We start from the raw sequence: 26437 nt of genomic DNA, 5'->3' as shown, positions 1-26437 counted from the left end.
TCTTAGCCAACATAATCTGATAGTATTGGCATTTTTCAACAGTTCTGAAGTGTATCTGAGTCTATTGTACTCCAGTCGTTTCTTTGGAGCTACAATCTACTTTTTCGGTTTTTGCATTATCTACTACAGAGATGGGTGATCCTGGCACTGTTCTTGCAATCCCCTCCAACTATAATTGCCAAAAGGTGGTGTCATCATTTCCTGCTATAAAACAGGCTGAAAATAATTAAAAGGCAAAAAAGCCTTCAAAACACACTCTCCCCACTGAAAAGCAGGAGAAACAGAAAATCTGGGCTGTGCCCATCTTCTTTTCATTGTCTTGCCCACTGCAACCTTTGGCCTCTCAACAAATATTCAGAATGACTCCTGACTGCTAATATGTTGCTTGCCCCCATTCTATGATGTGAAAGGACATGCTTAACATCAATAGGTTTCAAAGAACAGTGGCTATTTATACACTACATTATTACTGTATTAATCAATCACACTTTATTTTCTTCACTTCTCTGGACTTTGACTCCTTTAACAACATACCTGCAAGGCCTAGTGACTGCTTAAGTGGGAATTTTGTGTGTGGATGGACTATATTTTATTCCTTTGGTAATGATCTATATGGAGTATGTGTTGCTATTCTAGTGTGAATATGGGCCAGGAGTCCAACCCAGCAGGGAACTGCTTATGTTCCTATGTTATGGTGAGAAATCTAATACAAGTGGTAAGCCATAATGTAGTTTGTTTGGCTTCAACTTAGCAAAGCAACTGAGCCCAGCCACTGTAGTTTAGTTGATGGCTTAACACAAAACTTGAACCCAGCCAGTTGTGATTCTGGTATAGTATGATGTGTGAACATTGCTAATATAGAATTTTGTGCTCTTTATGGTTACCTTATGTGAGTAGATAAATAGGTACCGCTTCGGCGGGAAGGTAACAGCATTCCATGACTGTCATGCTGGCCACATGACCCCGGAAATGTCTTTGGACAGCGCTGGCTCTTCGGCCATGAAATGGAGATGAGCACCGCCCCCTAGTGTCAGACACGACTAAACGGGAACCTTTACCTTTACCTTATGGTTACTGTACTATATTTTTATTTTGTGCGATGTTTATGAAATGTTATCAGTTACTAGCTAGATTTCTGTTTTCTTAAATACTCAGATAGAAGCTATAGAAATTTTATCTGATAATTTTTCACATTGTCTTTTGCATTATGGCAGCCTCTTTGGACTTCCATTTGGGAGGTAAAACAAGATATAAACAAATGAAATGAAGGAAATCTGTAGAGTAGTTATTATACCTGTATTAAAATTTTCCTCTTCTTCATGCTGGTGAGCATGCTCTCGAATAAAATTTTTCCTATAAATACGTCCTCCAATTTTTATCAGCACTGGCCGTAATACTTCCATAATTCTTTATCTTCCAACAACTGTACTTGGCTGAAAGAAAAAATAAAATGTGCCTCATCTATTGGGTTTCCTATTCATCACAATGTTATCAGTTACATGTGAAAAATAGTTCAGAGAAGTCCACTAAAGGAAATAGGATGCTGAACACCTATCTAGATCCAACTATTTGGATCTGATTTTCTAATGCCTCCATTCAAAGCCACGTATTTACACTTTCCTCAGTCACGGAGAGAATGACTTTTGCAGGTTGAGATGACAGTCCCACTAGATCAGCACTGTCACCAACTTTGGTCAGGCATTAGAAACCTCAGAACACAGAAAGATGCCATTTTCAGTTGATTATCATAATCAGAAATGCATTGCATCTGAACAGTGATGCTCAGATCCTTTACCTTCCTAGATTAGCATATTACTGGTGCCTGTTATCTGGGTCGGATTAAACAAAAACTGAAAGCTGCAGAAGTTCTGTCCTTGCACAACGAAAGTTTAGGACACAGGAAAAAGAAGAAAAAGAAAAAATATAGATTAGGGCAGTTTTCTCCATCTTGATGTTCTCCAGATGTGTTGGATTTAAACTTCAAATCTAACACCAGGAGGATACTAGGGAAGGCTGACTTAGGTAGCTAGATGCCAAACAGCATAGTGTTCCTGTTCTTTCAAATAGTTCTTTAAGTGGACATTTTGGTAGATACTTATTTCATCCAAGAGTAAGAAAAGTGGTGCCAGCCAAAATTCGTTACTGAATTACTAAGAATTGCAAAATGTTTGATGTCGTATTAGAAATAGGAGAAAGACAATTTGAAGTCACAATCCTGTTGTTGTTTATTCGTTCAGTCGCTTCCGACTCTTCGTGACTTCATGGACCAGCCCACGCCAGAGCTTCCTGTCGGTCGTCAACACCCCCAGCTCCCCCAGGGACGAGTCCATCACCTCTAGAATATCATCCATCCACCTTGCCCTTGGTCGGCCCCTCTTCCTTTTGCCCTCCACTCTCCCTAGCATCAGCATCTTCTCCAGGGTGTCCTGTCTTCTCATTATGTGGCCAAAGTACTTCAGTTTGGCCTTTAATATCATTCCCTCAAGTGAGCAGTCTGGCTTTATTTCCTGGAGGATGGACGGGTTTGATCTTCTTGCAGTCCAAGGCACTCTCAGAATCTTCCTCCAACACCACAGTTCAAAAGCATCGATCTTCCTTCTCTCAGCCTTCCTTACGGTCCAGCTCTCGCAGCCATATGTTACTACGGGGAACACCATTGCTTTAACAATGCGGACCTTTGTTGTCAGTCACAATCCTGTACATATTGCAAAACAGCAAATCCATTGTGACAATATTTAGTTAGTAAGCTTTTTAAAAATTTTTGGAGAAAGAAAAGAGATTGACTGGGTTTCCCAGCAAAAACACCAAGGACCAGAGCACATATAAGGGTCAAAAACCTAATGTATACCAATTTATTTGCAACGCATTAGACTTTTCAAGAAAACCTCGTGTGGCGAAACTCTCCCCACGACCCGAGTTTGATCCCAGCAGAAGCCAGATCCTCAGGTAGCTGGCTCAGGTCAACTCAGCCTTCCATCCTTCTGAGGTTGGTAAAGCGAGTACCCAGCTTGCTGGGGAAGGTGACGGCTGGGGAAGGCAAGGCAAACCACCCCGCTAGTCTGCCAAGAAAACATTGTGAAAGCGGTGTCCCCCCAGAGGGTCAGACATGACTCGGTGCTTGCACAGGGGACCTTTCACCTTCACCGGACTTTTCAATATGCCTCTTAACCATATTGCCCAAGTAGAATATCCATGGATGGAGTCTGTAGCATTGCTAGATACAAAATATTGGAAAAACATAACCGAAGGAGGTTATTATCTTTTTGTTCTGCCTTTTGAGATTCCACAGACAACTTGGGGGCCAGTCATTGCATTTAGAAACCAACGTAGGACTGCATACAATGGTCTAAATAAACAAGGCAATTCTTCTATTGTTACCCCTATGTTTCTTAAAAGAAGAGGACCTACGAAGACTGCTTGTATGTGGGAATGACCTTGGGAGACAGGGGGAAGAGCCACAGCCAGGGGAACAGTCAGACAAGAGGCAGCTGAGCCCACAGAAGGAATGGGAGCATGGCAGATGTCCCAGAAAGGACCCTCCCTAGTTTCTTGGGCTATAAAGGCGAGGGGGGAGAAACGTACTTTCAGACTTGCAAGATTCTGTCAATGTAACTTTACAATAAAATAGTTCATCTGGGTGTGCTTCCTGTCTGGATTACCCCGCAAGGCTGACAACTGCCTTGTGGCTATGTTCACACAGTATGACACACAACCAGCAATTATGATTAATAAAAATAATATATTAAACTTATATGCTGCCCAACTCCCAGTGACTGGTAAACCAAATGTTAAGCTAGTCTGCTGTGCAAACCCAGTCAGTGCGGATAGCTCGGGACAGAGTGTGTAGTGTGAATCCAGACCATTGAGTTCACTAAGTCATTGTTATTCATGGGCAAAACTGTTGGGCAGACACAGTAAGCAGAATGCCATAGCTTTAGCCAATTACCAAGTTCATCCAGACACAGAACAGGGGAGGAGGGACCCAAGAGTTTGGACGCAGGAAAGATATCATCCTCCCCCACTATCCTGGATGGATGGAACATGCTCATTCCGGGGACACCATTTGTGGGTTAATTTATTTCGGATCCACCCACTCCATGTTTGAGTGGCACGCAGGGCATTCTCCACTCTTACTCAACCCGATGCAGCTCTTTTTGCATCCTCAGGATGGGCAGCGGGTGGTACAGTATGCTCAGAATACCTCTTCCCCACGGAGGGAAAGCCACGAAGTTGGATCACTAAACCCCACACCTCATTGCAGTTTAAACCACTCCAGCACCTCCAGCTGGGCGCGGCGAGAAACGGACGCCCGTCCCGATCTTACCTCCCGACGCTGCGAGCCGAGCGATTAGCGCTAATGCTAACCGACAGATTTGCCCCGACACACCTGGTTGCCTATGTTGCCTCCCCTCGGAGGGACAAACCGGAACCACAAGGGCTACACGCGGCGCTTTCCCCTGCAGTCGCCGGGAGAACCGCTTCGCCCTGCGCCTCCTCGTTGGGGCGTGGAGGGAAGGAGGAGGGGCGGAGTATCAAGGCAACCAAGCGGCAAAGACTCGGAATTCAGACCGAGCACCCGCTTCGGGCGCCGCAATCTTAACCCGGGTTTGTGGTTTGGAATCCCAAGTCTGTACAAGTTAAATGGGGGTTAACCGTAAGGACTCGGAAGCCAGTGTTTGCGATATACAATCAAAATGCTCTGCGAGACTCTTAAGCCTCTGCTGCTTCGATTGGGGCTTGCGGCGTAACACCGTGAGTGTCTTCCACTAAACTGGTGTTCGGGATTCGGAATCGGTCTCTGCCTCAACCGCAGAGCCAACTCAACCCTCAACCTTCCCCCGAAGCCAAACGACACCTCTACCCGTTCTGTGTCTACCGCCCCTCTATTTATTGGCTTTATGGCCGCACCTTCTTTGACGCGCCAATCAGGAGGCAGCAGAGGCGCGCTTCCATGGCAGAAGCTGCTTCTGGAAGCACCGCCCCTTTGCTTCCGACCGGTGTGGCGCCTGCGTCACTGCGGCTCGCTCCAGTCCGATTTGAATTGCTTCCGTCTGCGAGTCCCCCGCCTTCTCTTCCGGACGTATCGTGATACTTGATACTTCTTCCTCCCTACCTGCCAGAGCGGGACGGGCTAATCCTGGATAATCTGGACGCCTGGTAACCCTAACGAGCTACCTCGCCTCTGAATCTTTGGGTTTCTTCTTTGTCTCTTCTTGGTTAGGCGGAGCAGCAGCACAAAAACGGGGAGGGACGGCCCCGAGGGTCTGCTGCTTTGCTTGGCGTGGTTCCTCGCAGTTTAGCAGCAGATGCACATAAACGAGTACCTGTTTGTTGACTGGTGTGATGCGAGTGGGAAGATTAGGGTTACACACACACACTGTCTTTTCTAGAGTCCTTCCAAAACTACAAATGATCAGTTGCGTTACTTCACTAGGTTTGCAGGCTGGGTTTTCTTTCTAACCTAATGGACTGGAAGCTATAAAGCAGTGTGTCTCAACCTAGGCAACTTTAAGTTGTGTGGACTTCAACTCCCAGAATTCCCCGCCAGCCATCAGGGTATGGCTGGAAGGATGGAAGAGGGTAGATTGGAGGGAATGTTGTCTTCCTGTTTTTGTCTGCTGTTTGCATCTGTTTTCTCACCTCCCACATCTTTTGCCTCTTTCATTGTAAAGTTTGGTGGGCTCTTGGTTGTAGCCTTGTGTAGAAGACCTGTTCCCCCTTCTTTCCTCCACTCACAAACCCTGCTAGGTAGGGGTGGCTCAGATAGTGGCTGGCCCAAAGTCACTCGGTGACCTTTGATGGCTGAGGGTAGATTTGAACCAGGGTCTCCCCAGTGCTGGTCCAGTATCTTTACCACTACGCTGTGTTGGCCCTCATTTTAATAAAGTTGGATGTAAATATATGGGCTGCTGTTATATTAGATTGGTGGTAAGTAATTTATTGACCAAACGTTGAACTCAAATTCTATCATCCATTGGCTGTGCCAATTAGGACTGATGGAAGAAGAAATTCAACATTTGGAAGCAACATGTTGCATATCCTTGTACTAGAAGTTGGATTGTGGTTGACTTATAGAAACTTAGAATATGGTAATTTGGGATAAGCAACACTTCCGATCCAAAGCAAAGAAGATGATCTACATTCTGGTGGCTGTGCAGACCCAAGGAAACATGCATTTAAGATAAGGAAGTGCCAACAGAGTCTCCATTCCCACTCCAAAGCAGTATATTGCATCCTGTTGATGCCTGTTTAACCCAAGCATGTATTTTCCTTGGCACTGACAGGTGAGACATGCACTTGCAGGCCTAGCGCAGAGCATTCTTTCTGCTTTGACTCTGAAGTATTGCGTACCCTAATAATAAGAGCTTTGCTGGATTGGACCAAAGGTCCACCTGATCCAACATTCTATTCCCACCAACATGTAGCTGTCAGATGGGACATAAAACTTGGTTACTGTAAGGGTGACTAGACATCCTAGTTCTAGGCCCCTAACCTTAACTAGGCACCAGGCACATCCCCAAACCAGAAAAATATCCCAATTCCCACAAACCATTGCATCTGTCCAGGTACTAGCAATCTCTTAGAACCTGCATCAGGAAATTGAACTTTCTGTTCAATACCTATCTGGGCAAAAATGGTTTACATTTTTAAACCCTACTGAGGAATACGCTGAGCTCCGACTATTGGTAGAACTTTTTCTCCCTTAAATTTGTTTTTCTCAAATGTGTGTTTTAATTTGGAGTCCATGACCAAAACTTTCTGCAGTGCAGCTAGCTAAGAAAAAGAGGGCTGCCTCCTAGATGCAAACATTCATTCAGTGGAAACCTATAGAAGGCCTACCAAAACACATTTTCTTTTATTTATAGCATCAAGTCAGATGTTGATGATTGTAATAAACAAAAAAGAGTCAAATTTATACCAACGGTGGAAGTATTGCTCCTTGAAGATTTCTGCTACATCATTCTATAAAGGCTTTTGTATTTTTTGTTGTTGTTGTTAGTGGCTTTCAGTCATAGACATTTACTGTATGTCCTTGGATTGAAATAAAAAGTTTAAAGGCAAGTGGCAAGTACGGGTAAGCACTTCATGTGTCTTGTAGTACAGCTTTCATACGGGTAGCAAATTTAGCAAAGAAATTTGCAAAGGTGATTCTTACGTTCCTTGAATCATCTTTTTGGTGAAATGTTTCTGATTTCTGCATAGCCGGTTCTCTTTGTCCAACAACATAATAAAAGTTATAGAAGAATGACACACTTGTGTGATAGACATTGGCATCAAACTGAGAGACCTGGAAGGAAAGTTGGTTGGAAGAAGAAACGTGTACTTCATGGGCTGCAGGTCAAATCCCTTCCGAAAGACAGCAAGCAACTTGGCTTTAGAAATATACGCATTCTTTCTAAGACAGCTGTACTGCTTACTCAGAGAAATGGTGGGGAGGGGGCAATATTTCAGTGAGATGAATGCGTTCTCATGCACCCTGCTAGACAAGATCCTTGTTTGGAAAGAAAGAGGTGGAACAGTCTCTACAGTTTGCAATTGCAAAATCAGTGAAGCAGGTGATGAACTGACATACAAAGAAATATTGTGCAGACAAGATAATAGAATGGAACAGGGGGAAAATCCAGCAGATAAGCTGTGGGTACAGACTTTCAGCCACTTGGGAAATAGGGACATTTATTTCAACAGCATTGGCTTCGTTGTAGAATTTACCACGCGTTTGCCTGTAGAACTAATTTCTCACTTATGAATAATATTTGGACAGATGAGAGAAGACAAATGGAATTGGCAACTGAAAACATTGCTTATCGTGGGAGTCAGCTGTAATCATGCTGAATTCTACAATTTCTTCTTTAAAAAAAAGTATTCATCAAAAGATCATTCTATAGAAAAGTACTTGTCAGGGGTATAGTCAAGAGGAGCAATTCTCACCTTTTATGATTTTTGAGGAGAGCTACCATACTCAAAACCTGATTATGTTAGGATTTTGGTTGTTTTGGTAAGTTTGCTCAGGAGTCTTGAGAAATCAGGTTATGATTAAACATTAATAAACAGGTACATTTATACAAATCAATATTTCCTGTGTTTTACTCCTGGAAAACAGGTATTGTTCCTGCGACATCATTCTATAAAGGCTTTTGTAGTTTTTTGTTAGTGGCTTTCAGTTGGGGAGCAGAGCCATAGACATTTACTGTATGTTCTTGGCTTGAAATAAAAAGTTTAAAGGCAAGTGGCAAGTATGAGTATGTGCTTCATGTGTTTTGTAGTACAGCTTTCATAAGCCTCAGCCAGCATGGTTGATGGCCAGGAATTGTACAAACTGTAGTTCTGAATTGACTTGGGAATGTGGTCATTACTTTTGTCCAAGAATCTCTACAATAATGTGAGATAGGACACGCAATCATGGGAGAATGATGCAAAATTACTGTTCTCTGATTTTGGGTGGTTCTTATTTCAACTGGGTGAGATGTAGGTCACAATATTCTGGAAATGCCTCTCCTCCAGTCCTTTCAAGAGGACTTTGGAGAAGACTGGAGCTGGAAGAAAGAAAACATCCTTTTGCCAACAATTGTGGCCAAATGTTCATGGTTTGTTAGCCTTTGATGCCTTTGCTGGTCATTTCATTACACTGAGGATCTGTTCCAATTGTTTTAAACCTGTAGCCTCAAATTAGGCAAAAACAGGGAGTGAGAATATATGCTCTTAAAGCAGCAGAACACAGAAATTTACCTCAATGCCTTTAGATATGTTCTGGCAAAACTACAAACTATTCTGCAGGGAAGGCCTAGCCCCAAATCACTGGAATTATTTTTTTATCTAAATCTGCTGGGTGAAAATATTTACTAATAAGACAGTGAAGGAGGTGGGCACAATAATGGATCTCACTCTCTGCCCTATAACTAGTCAGCATGACAGTTGATCCTCTCCCTATTGTGACCCCACAAAGATGTCTATATATGTGCCTGACTTGCTCAGTGATGCTGGAAAGATTTCCCCCCCACACACACTGTGGTGGTTGGGCTTATTAATTTGAGGCATGATCTTGACACAGAAAAATCTCTGCTGAGGCCATGAAGAGTTTTGCACAAAGGCTAAAGAGGTAGCGTGGCAAAGTAGCTGGTGCTCTGGTAAACATAGCAAGAAATGTACAAAACAGCCCACAGCACTTCCTCTGCTGACTGTTTTGAAGTTGGTTCTGCTTCTTTCTATTACTTGGAGAAAGTCTGGTACTGTATTGTATATCATATCATAGTGACTTCTTGAACTCCACATTTGTGGGGGCAACAGGGACCAATGACTGTCCATCAAGATTAGAAAGGCTAAATCCTGTACAGAAGGTGCTTGCTTTAACCAGTAATTAAAAATATTGATACATATTGTCTCAGCTGTGATCAGTTGCTCTTCAGTGCAAAGTGATGGATTTCCAACAGGCCACCTGGAACAACTTCCTCTAATTTGGATTGAACATCAAACACAGCCAAACTAATGAATGAGTTTAACTGAACCCCATAGGGGACATGTCACAATACCTGGTCACAATACCTCAGATAGATTAATCTCAGTAACCATGTACTGTATTCAGTGCCTCTAGAGCTTAAGAAAACCCCTAGCCAATATATTCGTCTGAGCATTTTGAGAAACTTAAGGTATATGAACCTTCTTCTTTGTGAATTGTAAGACTACCCCTCGATATTTAAAATATGCCACTAGTTCAAACTGTATTCATTAATATGTCTAGTTAGCTTTCTGGATTCCATTAAAGTTAATTTAAAGCAAATAATCCTTGTAAAAGAGAACGAAGGTCTCCACCCCTCTCCTTAACTCTATCGGTATTGTGATAGTAATCTCATATGCAGTTGCCCCAGTTATTTTGTTTGTTCATTTGCTCACTTAGTGGGATGATATTCTATTTTTTTGATATAAAAAAATAACAATAGGGCAAGGATGCATCCTAGATCATTACCTTCCTAGATGGTATTGTTCAGTCATGCCAACGTTGATATTTAATTTGTAGAAAGCAAGCAAGTGGCAACCTATTGAAGCCATAAACTTGTGCCAGAAACTGAATCAAAAGTTTCTTTGAATAATGAAAACAAAGGTGTATAATTTAGATCTGATTCTCTTTCACTTCTAATTCTCTTTCACTTGTCTCAGTTCTTTAGAGATTAACCAGCTATTTTGTGTTTCATTTGATTGTTTGAAGAGCTCAAGGAGCTGGGCAGGGGAAGCGAGACTGGGACTTTGTGTCTCTTAGTGGAGTGGGCAAGTCTTCCCTGGAAGAAGGCATGACTTCAGTGGGGTATTGAATACCAATTTCATAAAGGTTGCTTTCTAATAAGCATGCTTTGTGTTGTACCTGAAGCTCCCAGTGGCTGCAATAAATGTATTAGTATTTAAGGTACTGGAATATACTGTATGTGTTTGTGTCTGTGTACACACACACATATACACACCCCTACCCTTTTGGAATTAGCTTCTTGTAAATCTGCTGAATCTTCAAGGGAACATCTACAACAGTTGTGATTCTAATTTCAACTTTACCAATGTAAGCACATTCCAGTTTTCAGGCTGTGCCTATGAGCAAATTTGGTAGAAAACTTAGGATTTATAATTGTTCGATGTTAGAGAAAGTATATTTGCATGCCAATGATCCCAAAGACAGCTGCTCTTTGTGCTTGGGGAGACACCTTTATTTGCTCCTTCTTTTTGTACTTTAGAAACAGTGAATCAGTTTTCTCAATGGCAGGTATCCTGTTGTAATATAGGCAATGAACTCTTAAAAGTCTCTGCAGTATTTTTGTCATTTTTGTAAGAAATCAAGTGGCTTTTGTGTACTCCCATGTTAATAGTTTTTCTGGTTTTTGCTAGAGCAATAAAAATACAAGCTCAGAAGTGGTTTCCTTAATTTACTGTTCTCTCTCTAGCAAGCTTTTAAAAGATGCTGGGCCATCGATCAGGTAGTGTGCCTGCGAAATAGGCAATATGGGTCGTTATAATGGAAGAAGAGAATTGTGTTGAACATGGAATTGGTAATGTCTGTAATAGATATTCAGCAATTAACAGAAGGCAAGAGCTGTACAGTATGCATATATTAACAACTGAAAATTCTATTTTGGTTGTGAGAATAATAAAATCATAAGCTCTGATAAATAGCCTGAAGATTTTATTAATCCTAACTTTGAAAATGATATGACAAAGACTTCACTTGCATTTTAATAATTATATTATTAGTAGTATGAGGGTGGATTGTAGGCCTCCTAGAGTCACCTGCTGAGATGGGTGGCTATAGAAATCAAATGAATGAATGAATGAATGAATGAATGAATGAATGAATGAATGAAAGAAAGAAAGAAAGAAAGAAAGAAAAAAAGAAATGGGGCCCAGGGATTTGTAATAGTTCAAAGATCCTTTTGGCACCTTTTCACTTGAGAAACATGACAGTAATTTTGTAGTTCATAAGTGCTTTGGCTGAAGGGATGAAGACCTGCTACTCATTTTCACAAGTGATGCTTCATCTAGATTTGGCTGTATTTTTAAGAAAGATGATCTTCCTTCCAAAACAAAAAGAGTAGACTGAAAAAAGTAGGGACATATGTGAAGGTCTTGTCAACCTAGGATTGCCCACTCCAGCTGAAACTAATTTTAGAGGTTCCTTTCCACTACAGAAACATGTGTGACACTTGTATATTTGCACATATATGTATGTGTATATACACAGACTTGCCAAAAAGGGCATTGCAAAAAACTAATATTAATTGAATTAATAATCAAAAATTAATTGCCTGTAAATTGAGGCAGGCAATTTGAAATAATTAATCCCTCTGCTACATTCTTTCTTGCACATATAAATAATTTTCTCTTATGTGGATAAGCACATGTGCATGTATATACACATGAATACATGTGCTGAGTCCCATTTGTTTATTATGCAACCCAGCAAAAGTTTACTGCCATTGAAGGGAGAGTGGGGTGGGAGTATGCTAGCCTGGTTTTGCCCCACACTGCCCTCAAAATGTACAGGGTGAGTGCCTATAGTGAAGCAGGACATGGGGGGAAGTTTCCCCCCTTGATTCTTCCTCCTTAAGAGTGAAGGCTCTATAAAACTGCACAGTCCTGGGAGAAAAGAGGCTGTCCCTCCATGGACTTACATATTTTTCTGCAAATCTAAGATGCCTCCCTCATCTTCCTTTTGGGTGTATATCAAAATCCTGTATTCATACTTAGAATGGAAACCTCTATTGACATGAATGTTCCATTAGAATTCCAAATGACTTTTGCTTCCTATCTCTCAATCATAACAAATTATTTTGGGTTCCAGCGATGCTCTTATGCCTGTATGCCTACAATAGATGGGTAGATCAGACAAAAGAACCGCACTGCGAAGACCATGGCATTGCGTTTGTTGTTGTTACTGTTTTTATTTGGATTGTTCATTCCAAAATATTACTTCATTTTGAAATAAAACTAAAAAATAAAGATAACAATCATGCTGTTGTCAACTGACAGCTTGGATAAATAGAATAAAACAGCCTGAGAAGCAACCATATGCATCTAAGCTATAATTGGATGAAAGCTTAAAACTCCCCCAAATTTGAAATTGGCCTGGAACTATGATGTGCTATGAGATTTGAAAATTAAGATTTCTGAGTTCTGGGTGCCACCATACGGTTACATTTTGTATTGCATTTGGTTTGTGAAAATGCCTGTTGGAAATAAATGGAGCAGTGTGCCAAAGAATGTTCAAACTACTGCACAATTGTGCTCATTTCACATGCTAGCAAGGTTATGCTCAAAATCCTACAAGCTAGACTTCAGCAATATATGAACCGAGAACTACCAGAAATACAAGCTGGGCTTCGAAGAGGCAGAGGAACTAGAGATAAAATTGCCAACATTCACTGGATCATGGAGAAAGCAAGAGAGTTCCAGAAAAACATCTACTTCTCCTTCATTGACTACGCTAAAGCCTTTGATTGTGTGGATCACAACAAACTGTGGCAAATTCTTAAAGAGATGGGAGTACCAGACCATCTTACCTGTCTCCTGAGAAACCTGTATGCGGGTAGGGAAGCAACAGTTAGAACCGGACATGGAACAAGCGATTGGTTCAAAATTGGGAAAGGAGTACGACAAGGCTGTATATTGTCACCCTGCTTATTTAACTTATATGCAGAGTACATCGTGAGAAATGCTGGGCTGGGTAAATCACAAGCCAGAATTAAGATTGCCAGGAGAAATATCAACAACCTCAGATATGTGGACGATACCACCCTAATGGCGGAAAGTGAAGAGGAACTAAAGAGCCTCTTGATGAGGGTGAAAGAGGAGAGTGCAAAAGCTGGCTTGTAACTCAATGTTAAAAAAACTAAGATCATGGCATCTGGTCCCATCACTTCCTGGCAAATAGAAGGGGAAGAAATGGAAGCAGTGACAGATTTTTATTTTCTTGGGCTCCAAGATCACCACAGTCCATGACTGCAGCCATGAAATTAAAAGACGCTTGCTCCTTGGGAGGAAAGCTGTGGCAAACCTAGACAGCATATTAAAAAGCAGAGACATCCCCTTGCCGACAAAGGTCCATATAATCAAAGCTATGGTTTTCCCATTAGTATGTATGGCTGTGTGAGTTGGACCATAAGGAAGGCTGAGTGCCGAAGAATTGTTGCTTTCAAACTGTGGTGCTGGAGAAGAATCTTAAGAGTCCTTTGGACTTCAAGGAGGTCAAATCAGTCAGTCCTACAGGAAATCAACCCTGACTGCCCATTGGAAGGACAGATACTGAAGCTGAAGCTCAAATACTTTGGCCACCTAATGCAAAGAGAAGACTCACTGGAAAAGACCCTGATGCTAGGAAAGACTGAAGGCAAAAGGAAAAGGGGACGGCGGAGGATGAGATGATTAGATAGCATCACCAATGCAATGAACATGAATCTGAGTAAACTCTGGGAGACAGTGGAGGACAGGAAGGCCTTACGTGCTATGGTCCACAGGGTCACAAAGGGTCAGACACGACAACAACAACAACCACTGACACTGCTCAGGATACAGAACAAAGGGATGAAAAATTGGAAGCCAGAAATGTCCCAGCATCTGCCTGTCACCCAGTAAAGATTCCTGGGCATGCATAAGAACTGGATAACGTGTGGGTTTGTTCAACACAGTCCCATAGAAGCAGGTGTAGCTTTTCCTCTTGTCTTACAAGCTTAAAAAAACTTGAATTCTAAGGCAAAATGGTGTAGCTTCTTTTGTAAAGGTGCTTTGCTTTCTGTATTTTTTTTTACCTAACAGTATTAATGTAAATGTTTCATTTTTTTAAATTGACAGCACAGTCCATGTTTATCCACTCCACTTACTGCGTGGTCTTTTTCAAGTGTGCATAGTGCTAAATACACTGCAGCATAGCAAACTATTCTCTTCCATGGCAGGCTAGTTGACTTGTCATGTAGAATGATTCAGAGGTAACATTCCACCACAAACTGTAGGTTACTTAGTCTAGATTTGCTAGATGGAGGCAAGTGTGAATGGTGCCTTTGGTTTACTTTATCTGACTTGGGGGGCTTTATGAATCCCAAAGTCTGCAACTCCCTGTTAACTTTTTATTATAGTGAATAAGTTATTCCTATTGTGTCATTACAAGGATATTAGGCCACATTCTTGACTATACAAGAAATTCATTTCTATTAGTTTAGCATCTATTTCTGTTGGAGGAAATTGCAAAACTACAATAGCTATATAAAATTGGGTAATTAGGAGCATGACCTTGGTTGGTTGATTTAAACGTTTCGAATTACGAAAGTTTCTGTATTGACTGAAACAGTGGGAACTTGAAGTAATTGTCAGATAAGCTATCACCTCTCTCATGTATTATGTATGTTTTATAACCAAAACATGGTTTCAGCAATCCAACTCTCTTCTGCACCCAGACTCTTTGCTAGTTTGCAGACGCTAAATTCTGGTTTTGGGGGATATAATTCTTCTGATTTCTAGTAAAAATGGTAAAGTCATCTTTGACTCCTGGTGGCCTTGGGGACATTTCCATATTGGTTTCTTGTCAAGAGTATGGAAGTGGTTAGCCTTCTTCTGAGATTTAATATGGGGTTGATGTCTCAAATTTCCTTTTAATATTCCTCCATCCCATCTAATAATGCAAGCATCTAAATTACATGAATTTTTATTAGAAACATAAAATCTGTAATTTAATTGGAAGTGTGGGCAGAGAAGGGTCTGATATAAATACACTGATGCTCTTCCAAGTAAAAAATTGGACTTAAACCATTTGATTAGAAGTCAGTTTTAGGTATGTAAAGACTAGTCATCTTAGGGATTGTATTACCTCTCTCTCCTGTTCAAAGAAATTTGATTTACTTGATGCTTTATCCAAGATAATGTCTACTAAAAATTTGATAGTATCTAGCCTCTGATAACTATCATTCAGGTAAACTGTCGTCTTTTCCTATGACCATGTGAAATTCAAGTCCCTCCACTGATTGCTTTAACAGATGCCAAATGAACAACAGCACAGGCATTATGGAGTGAAATCTTAAAAAGTTAAATGGGGAGCTAGCATGCTTCAAAGCAAAGAGGCAACCTGAAATCTAATTTTTATTTACAAAAATATTTTTGAGGTTCATATATGCCACAAAAGCATTCATAGACAATAAAAACGATAAGAGGTTGCAGCCCGAAAACACGGGTATTGTAAGATGATATGAGGGGGCCTTGTTAATTTGCCTTTCGGTAAATTGGATTTTTGCAATTGATCAGTCACATCTTAGCAGCCATTTTCTGCTAGAGCCCATAGCATGTTCTCAAAATCTCAGATGAGCCTTCCAGCCCAGAAATGCTGGCGGCCCTTGACTTAGGGACTGCTAGTCAAGAACATCACATTTAAATCTGTAATCAACATAATTTTTTTAATAAACCCTACTAGAAATGGAAATGTTCTTTGGTTGATTCATAATTGTACTGTGATGGAGTCTATCTAGCTAAGCTTTGCTTCTCTTTCTTCTACGTTCAGGTTCAGGGGGGGCAAAATGGCAGCCTCTACTTCATCATCATCAGCTGGTGGAGTGAGTGGGAGCTCTGTTACTGGATCTGGATTTAGTGTGTCAGATCTTGCCACACCACAGAAAGCCCTCTTTACATATCCTAAAGGAGCTGGGGAAATGTTAGAAGGTAAGTGCTCTGCATTATTTTGGCTTGTAAGTCAAAATAGTTGGATTTAATGCTATGGCTGTTTTCACAGCCTCACTATGCCAGGATTTTTAACTGTGGTATATGTTAAATGAATCACAGTGGCCCAGTTGATACGTAAGGCTAAGTCAGAATGGATGGATTTGTGCAATGTACTAAGCCAGAACTAAGCAGACAACATTATGACTTAATACTATGTATAAACTGAATATATATGTATGTACTGTGTGTATGTATATCTGTGCTTCTCATGCAGAGGGTACTATGGATTATTGAGACCAAGTTGATTCCTCTATATGAATTAGGTCTGTGTGAAGAGAGCAAGTACTTTGGCTAGAAAGAAGGAAGCAAATAAGTAAAATGCATGTCGCGGCAGAAATGATAACAGGTAGCACCGCAAACAACCTGGTAGTGCAGTGGAACAAAGTAATAAAATGGGCAGTGTGGTTTTCCCCAGTGCAGTGTCTTCCTTCTGGATATTACAATGGCATCAATAGTTATTTGGGAGGGAAGAGGAGAGTGAGAACAAGCAAGGCTAGACCCTGATGCTGTGCAGTGCTTCTGTTTCTAAGGCAAAAAGATTCTTTGGAGCATGCAAGGGTACAAATGTAGCACTTGTCTGCAACTTCTTCAAGCAGCTGCTTCTTTTCCTAAGATTGTGCACCTGCCCTCTGTGAAATGACATGTTTGGATGACTGGCATTACACTGAACAAATTTTTCAAAAGAGATTTTGGCATCATTTGATGTAGATTCTTCTGTTCCAATTGTGTTTTCCATTGATTGATTGATTATGTGCCATCAAATCAGTACTGATTCTTAACAGCCACATACACAGACGTTCTCCACAGTAATCTGTTCCCAACCTAGCCTTTCAGATCTGCCAACAGTATACCCAACATTACTGTAAGAGAGTTCATCCACCTTACTGCTGGTCATCATTTTCTTCTATCTCAGCATTACGGACTTCTCAAGGAAGACGTGTCTAATCATGGTTAGTGTGAACATTGCAGTGGTTAAATCTAGGAGGCTGTGGGATGGGAAAGAAATAAATCAGTGCCCTGGAGTTGCTGCTGTATAAACTCTCTGAACATTCAAAATTCTTGATAAGATAGATGGGCCCAGCTTCTTGCAGACTACACCATTCTTGTATTTTACTTTTTTTTTTAATGTAAAAAAATACACCATCCCGTACCTTCTTCAACCTCACTCTTAATGAACTTAGTCTATTGGGAGGAAGACGTACGTATATACCTGATGAATCTGTTTGATCAAGACAACATCAATATGTGTCTTGGCTGATTTCATGCTGTTCTCTAGGTCATTCAATTGTGTGACATCTATTATTTTTTGGGTCCACCAAATATAAAGCATTTCACCATTCCCTTGAATTCCATGCCCTCCTATTGCATTTAAGTTAGCAGAGTCTTGGAATCAGCTGGGGATGCCTTTTCTGTTGTTGAGATCAAAAATTGATGCTTTTACCCACTTAAAAGTTGCAGCTGAGATTTCTAGGGATTATTTAAATCACATCCTTATTACACCTTGGTTTCCAGTGCTACTACCTTGGCCCATGGGCTTACTGGAAGCTGCCATTGTAACTGTTTATTACCTGGATCTTCCAACACTATTACTGGATCCAGCTGAACAACATGTGACAGATGCAATGTTATCAATCCTTAAAGCTGCTAGGAACTATTGATACAGCATTCTTATAGTGCTTTTCTTTGCCTTGCATAAGGGAGAATTGATTCTCTTCAGTCCTCCTGGCATATATTTTTTAAATTTATTCTTTCACTAGCCCTAAGGAATTCCCATTGCCATTGCTCAACTTACATTTAGCTGCCAAGGTGGCATTCTAAATTCCTGTTGAGATAAGGCAGTGCTCAGCTTTGGTGTGCTAGTAGAAAACCACTATCCTAAAGACTTCTATAGTGTGCCTCTGTAGAGAGGAAGTAAGCATTTTTCCCACGTGCTAACATCAGAGCAGACTACTTGGCTTTTGTAAGGAGGCATGTGGGTATCCTTCTATCTAATTTTGAGTAGAATTGCATTCTCCCAAGGGAAGGGTAGGCAACTGTGATACACCAGTTGTTGGATTTCCATTCCTATCAGCCACATGCCATTGTCAGGGATGATGGGCATATAACTAAACAACATCTGGAGGGACTTAGATTGCCTTCCCTACTTTAATGGGTGATGTATACAAGTAATCTATCTTTATTGCAAAAGAACAAATACCATCCAGACAGAGATCCTTCTATTAGCTGTATCTGATGTGCCAGGTGTGTGACTCATTCTGGGTAAAGATAACTAAGCCTCAGTCATGTGTGGGCTGCTAGCCTCCAAGTTACATGCAATAAAGTGTTTACATGTGGGATGTGTTTAAAGGTCATTTGGGAGTTGCAACTAATACTAAAACAAAGTCTCAAATGTGCTAGATAGTAACCCCCATAATTTCCAACCAATATAGCCATTGGCTATAACTGGCTCAGAATTTCAAGATTTGTAATGTAAAACATCTGGAGGATACCAGGTGGAAAGGCTGGTGTTGGCTAACTAGGAATACACTTTGCTAGTGTTGAATAACTGCATTGGCTTTTTGCATAAACACAATGCTAAGTAATGGTGATTTCCTTTAGATGTTTGTCATAGCTGATAAGAAAGGGAACAAGCTAAGACAGCAACCTTCTTCATGATGGTGTAGAAGTTTGCCTAGTACTCAGTTGTGATACTATTTCAATGCAAGGAGAAGGTTGTTTCCAAATCTCAAGCATGTTTACTTTGTGTTCTCTCTCTGATTAGGACTGGTATAGCATCTACTTGTTTTATCAATGGTGGGATTTTTTAAAATAATTGTATTATTACTGCTGTTTTAAAAACTTTCCTATGAAAGTTCATTTGAGAGGGGTATAACTTATAAATACTGGATAAAGCTAAACTTCATTAAGAGTAGTTCGGAGAGGGTGATGGCATCCAGTTGTTATTTCATTCCGCATGTCCTGGCCTTACGTTCTAGTGTGTATACCGACCTGTCCAATCAATGGCTTGCTATTAGCCATCCTGGCTGGAGTAGTAAAGTTGCTATGTCTGATTGGGAGACTTACCTGTGCAGATATATAGAGTAATGATGGAGCTGATAACCTGTTCATCCAATGCAGGAGATTCTGTTGGAATTCTGCCTGTGCTTACTGTTCTGTTCTATGATTTGGGTCTGATCTTGTAGGAGGATCCGACAGGGAAGATTTGGCCAGAACAAGTATTAGGGAAGGGAATGCTCCTTTGTTATCAATAGCAATAGTTGTATCTGCCATGCCCTAGCTCGGTGTGGCGAGAGCTTGTGGTCCAACTGCTTTTGAAACAGCTCAGCTATTTTTGAAAAACAGTTATGTGGCAAGGAAGAATACTGATTGAGAAAGAAAAGTTCAAAGCAATCTATAGAAAATTAGCTGCACAATTCTTTGGACTTTGCCCTTAAACTCTCTTTTTATTTCTGCCAGTAGCTTTCTCCCTAGTGGTGATGCGTAGCTTTTTGGATCAGGATTAAAGTAAGGATTATTTCACTTTTAGGTTAATAGGTGTGTTTATTCTTATAAGAGTTTCATTAGTCTGGAAAGTATAATTAGCTTTTTAGTGCTAGTTGTAGGGTAGCAGGTTGTGGTTGCTAGACATGCTGTGGAAAATTCCAGGCTATTTCATATCTGTAAAAATCTAACTTTAAGAGTATTTAATTACAGGTTGTTCTGCATGGGCATACGTTTCAGAAATTGCAAGACTGTTTTTGGTGAACGGCATGTATGATGTGCTTTTTTTTTTCTAAAGCACACAAGGAAGTAACCGAAGAAGAAAAATGTTAGCAGTCTTACTGAAACTGGTTGCTGAACCATGTTGCTCTCTGTTGTGATGGTGGTAGCTTTTTTTGGATTGGAAATGTACACTTGTAATTTGAACTCTTCCAAGTCCTTAAATTGATTAGCGATGGCAGAATCCAAAAAGATAGCGGGTGCTATCCACCAGAACATAAGCAAGTTGAAATCCCATTGAAATAAATAGGCTTAAAAGATACTTCACTGTGTTTGAGTTATGTCCACATCTATTTGTTCTTTGTGCATTTCACAGCCTTAAGCATATTATCTGTACCCACTGTGATGTTGTATTGAGTAGTTGAACACGTATGGTCTGAATATTGGATGTCAGTTTTATGTCAGAGCTGCTAGCCCAAGGAAAGGAAACTTCCACTTTATAGGGCACATGCAGCCCGCAAGCTTCTCTTCTTTGTGCTCCTTCAACAATTAATCTGCAAAAAGGATTGATTTTATGGCAGAATCAACTAGGTATTCCCTCAAAGTGTGTCTCTACCCTCACCAGGCAGTAGTTGGGTTTAGATTAGAGCAGTGTTTCTCAACTTTAGCAACTTTAAGATGTGTGGACTTCAACTGCCAGAATTCCCCAGCCAGCACTTACAAGCCTATAGGAACCAATGCAACTTGCAAAGTAGTGGTATTACATGGGCATACCAAGGTAAGCCCTGTATTGCCAAAGCTGCTACCAAATGTAGCTTTTGGATGGTTTTCAAGGACAGCCCTATATAGAACATGCTGCAATAGTGCAGTCAGGAAGTGATTAAGGCATGAGTGAAAATGAAAAGGGCCTCCTGATCCAGGCACAGGCATAATTGGAACACAAGACAACATTTTGCAAAGGCCCTCCTGGCCAAAGCTGCCCCCTGCTGTTTGAGCAGAAGCTGTGAGTCAATTGGTAGGGTTGAACTGAAGCCTATTCTTCCCCATCCAGACATCCACAGCCTCTAGACATTGGAATAGGGCCTAGTTTTTTTGGCCAAGGAAAAGATATCATCAGATTCTAATGATACTGCACCTCATGCTGATAGAGGGATGACCTCTCCCAACAGTTTCACATAGATGTTAAAAAGAAATGGGGAAGGGCTCAAGTCCTGAGGCACCCCACAGAGCTGGGGTCTAGCACACGAGGAAGCTTCTGACTAGCCCTCCGTGTCTCAGTATGGACTGCCAGCCTCCTCTGCCCTCCCTATCGCATTCATAGGCAGAGGTAAGCAACAGAACAACCACAACTGTTGTAACCTCCATAACACTAAGGGCCACCAGGGACACCCCAGCCAACTCACCACTGAGCCACCGAAGAAGTATTCATGTCTGTTAACCAGGACTTGAAGGGAAGGGAAGGGAAGAGAAGGGAAGGGACATGCCAGTCAGAAAATGGCTGTTGGCCAGGACAGTTGTTTCATATGGCTTATCTCATTACTGTACAAACCCAGACACATGTCAGTTTACATCCTTGGTACAAAAACAAGACTGCTGTTCTTGGTGACACTCTTAGAAGGCTTTTCAGGATCATAAATATTTTAGACTTCCTTTTTTTCTACTTTTTTTTTCTATTTACAGATGGGTCAGAACGATTCCTTTGTGAATCTGTTTTCAGCTATCAAGTTGCATCCACACTGAAACAGGTGAAACATGGTAAGTAAATAAATCACACACTGTGTTGTGTCAGTGGATCTATATGCTATAGAAAATCAGTAAGGTACCAGAAGTACTGTAGACAGCAGAACAGAATGGAACAGAATAGAATAGAATTTTAGCAGATGTCCAACAAACCTATTGTCACAATATTATCTTGTGTAATAGAAAAGCAAAAACAATATTTTATCTATACAGTCTATTTACTGAGGAGATACATTTGTAGCTTCCATTACTTTATACTGTTGTATTCATAAAACAAGGCATGAACATTGCACTCATAGTAGAAAGCCTTGTGAGCCATAATTTTCCTGTTAATAAGGATTGCTATCTTTCTCTCCGGGTCATCTGGTTTATATCTCATCTTGCTTCATCGTCTCTTCCTCCTCATTCTTGGTTCACATGGTATTTTGGACATGTTACTTGCTTCTGAAATGCTATCAAGATGGAACAGAACTCTGTAAATAGCTTTATAATTCTGTGGAAGAAATTATCTGATTCGACTAACTCTTTCTTTAAGAAAGATCACAGAATCACTATTTTAGTCATACTCTGTTTGCTGAGTTGTGTAAAAACACAGCACAATAAGACATACATAGCTAGTATCCCCCTATTTCACAGTGGTATGGTTGATCTTGCATTAAGGTAATGCTTTATCTCTCTTCTGTTAGTACAGAAGGTAAGGAGTTAAACCTCACCAGGAGAAACTGATGTGACACCCCCAAGGTGTTCATTAGCGGGGGTAAATAGTCTTTGCCCAGGCCACTCTCATAATAGGAGGGATAGTGATTCAATTGTGGTGAAGGTCAGTATTAAAAAAAAAAAATTGAAGGAGATGAGAGTTGGAATCAAAGTAGGTCAAAACCTTGTGAAATTGGAAAAACTTACTTTGCAAAAAGTAAATAACTCATAGTGAAAGTAAAAAAAGGAAAGTGGGTTAATGTTAAATATTAAGATGACAAGGATTGTGTCAACTATGTACTACCACATTCACTTTTCACTGTCAACTCTATGTTCAGTTGTATGTGCTAGAGAAATAAAAAGCAGATTAATTCCAGGCAAGATGGCAATGAAAAATTTAGACAAGTTCGTAAGGATAAGAAGATTTCAGTGGCAACAAAGATTATAATCATTAAAACAAAGTCTTTTGAGTGGGTCTGTGTTGATTTGAAAGCTAGAACATTCTTCCCCCGGAGGTGAGGCAGGCCCCTTCACTCCCGACCTTATGGAAAGTTTGAAGACCTGGTTCTGCCACCTCACCTGGGGTGGGAAGGGCAACAGCTTTTCCTGGGGGTAGCTGGTGGCGTAGAGTCCTCCCTACCGAATGTAATCCCTCCCACTTGGATTTTATGTTTATTATTTTAGTATCCAGGTTGTTTACTTTGTAATTTTATATGTTGATGCTTTTAAAAGAATAATTTTATTGTAAACTGCCCAGAGTCCCCCTTTTTGGGGGGAGATGGGCAGTAATAGAAATTTGAATAATAAATAAAATAATAAATAAAATAGACATTGAGAAGACAGATGCCTTTGAATTATGGTTTTGAAGACCATGACTACTAACCAGTCATTCTGTCCTAACAACCAGGAAACACACTGAGACATGGAACTGGTCTCTAATATTTATTGCTAGTACTTAACAGGAATCCTAACAAACTGAAGAAGCGTGGGAAAACCCAGACATATAACCCCCAAGGGTTAAGGCGGTCCCGATCTGTGTCTCTTTGAATGGCTGAACAATTCATCAGTGCTACGCATGCACTTGACAGTCTGGATGGGAGCCCCCTGCTCGCCATCCTTACTCATGACACATTCAGTTCTGAACCAAATAAAGGCTGATTGTTGCCTTGAGGTGATGATCAGCAAGCAGAAACTTCCATAGTGCAGGCATGAGGGGTGAGGTATGATGAATTAGAAAAAAATGTTATTAATCAAGATTGAGAAAAGGAGAAGATGACAGTGGATAAAATACATGGATGGGATCATTCCAGATACGGTTACTGGAATGCCCTTGGAAGAGCTACCAATTATTATTAAAACAACTCTAGATGGAGAGCATTTGGGTTATTGGGAGTCAATCTGAATCAGTGGCTCCTAACTATTGATGTTACATATATCTGTGGGGCCAAGATTTTCTGGATCTTTTTCCTTGAGGTCGGGAAAGCTATAGGAGTTTTTTCTGTTTTTCACCCATGTTAAGTTCATCTTAGTGCAACATTGCAACTTTATTAATATTTCCCATCTCAAAATATTTATTAAATTTATCAACATGCATACAACTTTGTACATGTTTATAAAAACATTTAATACGTTTATAAACATTCCATCCAAGTATTAAGACTGTTGACATTTCAGATTTAGTTTAAAGACTTTGAAGACTTTAAGAGTTTCCTACCTTCCTTTGGGAACAGAGTCTCGCATGGCTAAATGTAGAATGTCAGTGGAGAGAGAGCCAGTTTGGTCTAGTGGTTAAGGCGCTGGGCTAGAAACTAGGAGACTGAGAGTTCTAATCCCGCCTTAGGCATGAAAGCCAGCTAGGTGACTTTGGGCCAGTCCCTCTCTCTCAGCCCAACTCACCTCACAGGGTTGCTGTTGTGGGGGAAATGGGGGGGGGGAAGGAATATTAGATATGTTTGCTACCTTGAGTTATTTATAAAAATAATAAAGGTGGGATAGAAAATCTAAAAAAATAATCTGTTGAAGTACGGCAGAACAGCTTGATGTTAACATGGCTGTGTTTGAAAAAAACAATCTCACTTTCCCCATAGATAAGATTGTTTTAGCTTCCTTGTGATATACCAGCTGTAGCAGATGACAGGATAATAATATATCACTGTATGTTAAAGTCTTTGAAATTAAAGCTAGGATATATCATAGCTGATTTTTGTGTTGACTCACATGCAGTACAGAACACATTCTACAGAACAGATATTTTGGCCTAAAAGTTGATATTCATGGCTTGAAGGATATTTTCCAACTTCTATTTATGCAGCGACTATCTGAAGTAGTTTCACTGGCTAATAGTTAGTTTCTAAGAGAAACAGCAGTGTAGCTGGAATAAACTCAGATCTAAAAGAGCTTTTGTATGATTTAGAACTGGAGCAGTAGGAATAATACATTTATTTTCTTGCGATTGAAAATAGATGTGAGGATCTTTGAACAGAATTAGTTTATTTTTAATATTTCTATCCTGTCTTGTGGATTATACTGTTAGAATAAAAATATATACAGTTTAAATTGTGTGGCTTTTAAACAATTAATTTACTCGTGATAAACTAATTTTCTGCTTTAAGCTCTGTGTGTGGCTTATAATACACTAAAATGCTTAACTGAAAGTTGATTGCAAATCATTTTTAATGATATCTGTTACAGACCAGCAAGTTGCTCGAATGGAAAAACTCGCTGGCTTAGTGGAAGAACTGGAGGCAGATGAATGGAGATATAAACCCATTGAACAGCTTTTGGGGTTCACACCTTCCTTAGGTTGAAATATAGCAATTTGCTGATGTGGAAAGATCAAGGACTAGTATAGCTCCATTTTAAAACTTTCAGTGATTTCGTTCTGCATTTTCCCACAACACTGATGATAAAATAATCCAGAGCTATGTTTCTTTCACCAGATCCAGTAAAGTAAGTTTATAAAATCTTTTTAGGGTGGTGTTTTGTTTTTTGCCACTTTGCCACTTGCTTGAGGATGGTGTGATTTCTGTAACTAAGGAGATGTAATCAGTTTTCAAAAAAGAACCTGTTTGCTCAGAGGGGAAGGGATGATTATTTCAATTCAACAATCCTGATTTGCTGACCTTGAGCCTGCACACTGAAAGTTGACAAGGCAGTTGGACTTTTCTTGTGTATAACTCTTGGAGGACAGAGTAAAAAGCCATACTTTTTAGCCCTAAGCTGTTGCTTTGAAGAGGAATGCGATAATAGGACAGGATCACTTGGAGGGCAGAAAAATATTAACCGTTTCCTGTATTTAGATCGTTGCTGAGTGTGCATTTTGACAGCTGTTCCTCTATTCATTATGTGGGAAAATGGTTAGAACAAGTCTCAATAAGAGACATGTGACTGTCCTTTCTGGTGTTCCACTGTGTTTGAATAGTCTGTATAGTAAATAAATTATTTTAGCTTTTGCTATTATGTTAGTTTTGGTATTCCTTTCAAGAGTTTGGGAGTTTGGACATGGACTGGTGCCAATATAAGTTTCAGGAAAGCAGCTCTTTCTTTCTGTAGTAATTTCATTTAATGTGAACCAAGAATGTGACAGAAAAACTTCCAAGATTCATGAAGTCTACATGGGGACAAATGAGACAGTCAGTATAACTGAAGCTGCGTCATCTTGAACTTTGAAGTTCTCAGAAGAAAGCTTGGTGACATGCTTGTAGCAGACTGGACTGAAAGAGAAAAAAGAACATTACAGGTGAATGACTGATTATGAAGAGGCTGTCAATGGGAGAGGCTTAGTTTCTGAGATCATGGCCTGTGTTACTCAGATAATGCACTGCTGGCACAAGATGATTTAGCTGAGACATGACAGACTTGATCAGGAGGGCTTGATACTGAAATTTGTGGGATTTGGAGTGTTCATCAGTAGTTCCTCATCAAACTGGAGTAGGGTGTTAAGTGAGCTGCCACAGAGATCTATGCTGGGCCTTCTACTTTTCTAAGATTTTATTAATGACTTGGGGGAGGGAATGCATATCAAATTTCCAGATAACACAGAACTGGGTGGGATCACTAATGCTCTGGA

The 26437-nt window shown here is 40.4% G+C and overlaps 2 protein-coding genes across 3 annotated transcripts in view; one reads left to right on the top strand and one right to left on the bottom strand.

The window, feature by feature from the left end:
- Window positions 1–4520, bottom strand: part of ASCC1 (activating signal cointegrator 1 complex subunit 1) — an 83254-nt gene extending 78734 nt beyond the window's left edge. Inside the window, exons 1-2 of the mRNA XM_063307494.1 lie at window positions 4325–4520; window positions 1295–1433 (exon numbers count right to left, since the gene is read on the bottom strand). Of these exons, the coding sequence (XP_063163564.1) occupies window positions 1295–1403 (109 nt within the window). The 5' untranslated portion in view covers window positions 1404–1433; window positions 4325–4520. The remainder of the gene's footprint in view (window positions 1–1294; window positions 1434–4324) is intronic.
- A 574-nt stretch (window positions 4521–5094) lies between these two features.
- On the top strand, window positions 5095–25272 carry ANAPC16 (anaphase promoting complex subunit 16). Of its 2 annotated transcripts, none has more exons than XM_063307510.1 (4): window positions 5095–5157; window positions 16016–16173; window positions 21613–21687; window positions 25060–25272. In XM_063307510.1, exons 2-4 carry the CDS (start codon window positions 16032–16034, stop codon window positions 25173–25175), a joined length of 333 nt encoding a protein of 110 aa, XP_063163580.1. In that variant the 5' UTR covers window positions 5095–5157; window positions 16016–16031; the 3' UTR covers window positions 25176–25272. The 2 variants fall into 2 exon arrangements, with proteins under 2 accessions (XP_063163580.1, XP_063163581.1); XM_063307511.1 differs by lacking the exon at window positions 5095–5157 and adding an exon at window positions 5197–5216.
- The last annotated feature ends 1165 nt before the right edge of the window (window positions 25273–26437 follow it).

Source organism: Candoia aspera, chromosome 6, assembly GCF_035149785.1.
Source record: "Candoia aspera isolate rCanAsp1 chromosome 6, rCanAsp1.hap2, whole genome shotgun sequence".
Lineage (NCBI taxonomy): Eukaryota > Metazoa > Chordata > Lepidosauria > Squamata > Boidae > Candoia > Candoia aspera.
Note: the sequence above shows the minus strand (reverse complement) of the source record. Positions and strands in the feature narration are given on the sequence as shown.

What these genes read in the sequence shown, in the direction of transcription:
- ANAPC16 (XM_063307510.1), top strand. Translation starts at nt 16,032, where the DNA reads ATGGCAGCCTCTACTTCATCATCATCAGCTGGTGGAGTGAGTGGGAGC. An exon ending in AGCTGGGGAAATGTTAGAAG is followed by an intron (nt 16,174 to 21,612) that starts GTAAGTGCTCTG and finishes TTCTATTTACAG; the next exon opens with ATGGGTCAGAACGATTCCTT. An exon ending in ACTGAAACAGGTGAAACATG is followed by an intron (nt 21,688 to 25,059) that starts GTAAGTAAATAA and finishes TATCTGTTACAG; the next exon opens with ACCAGCAAGTTGCTCGAATG.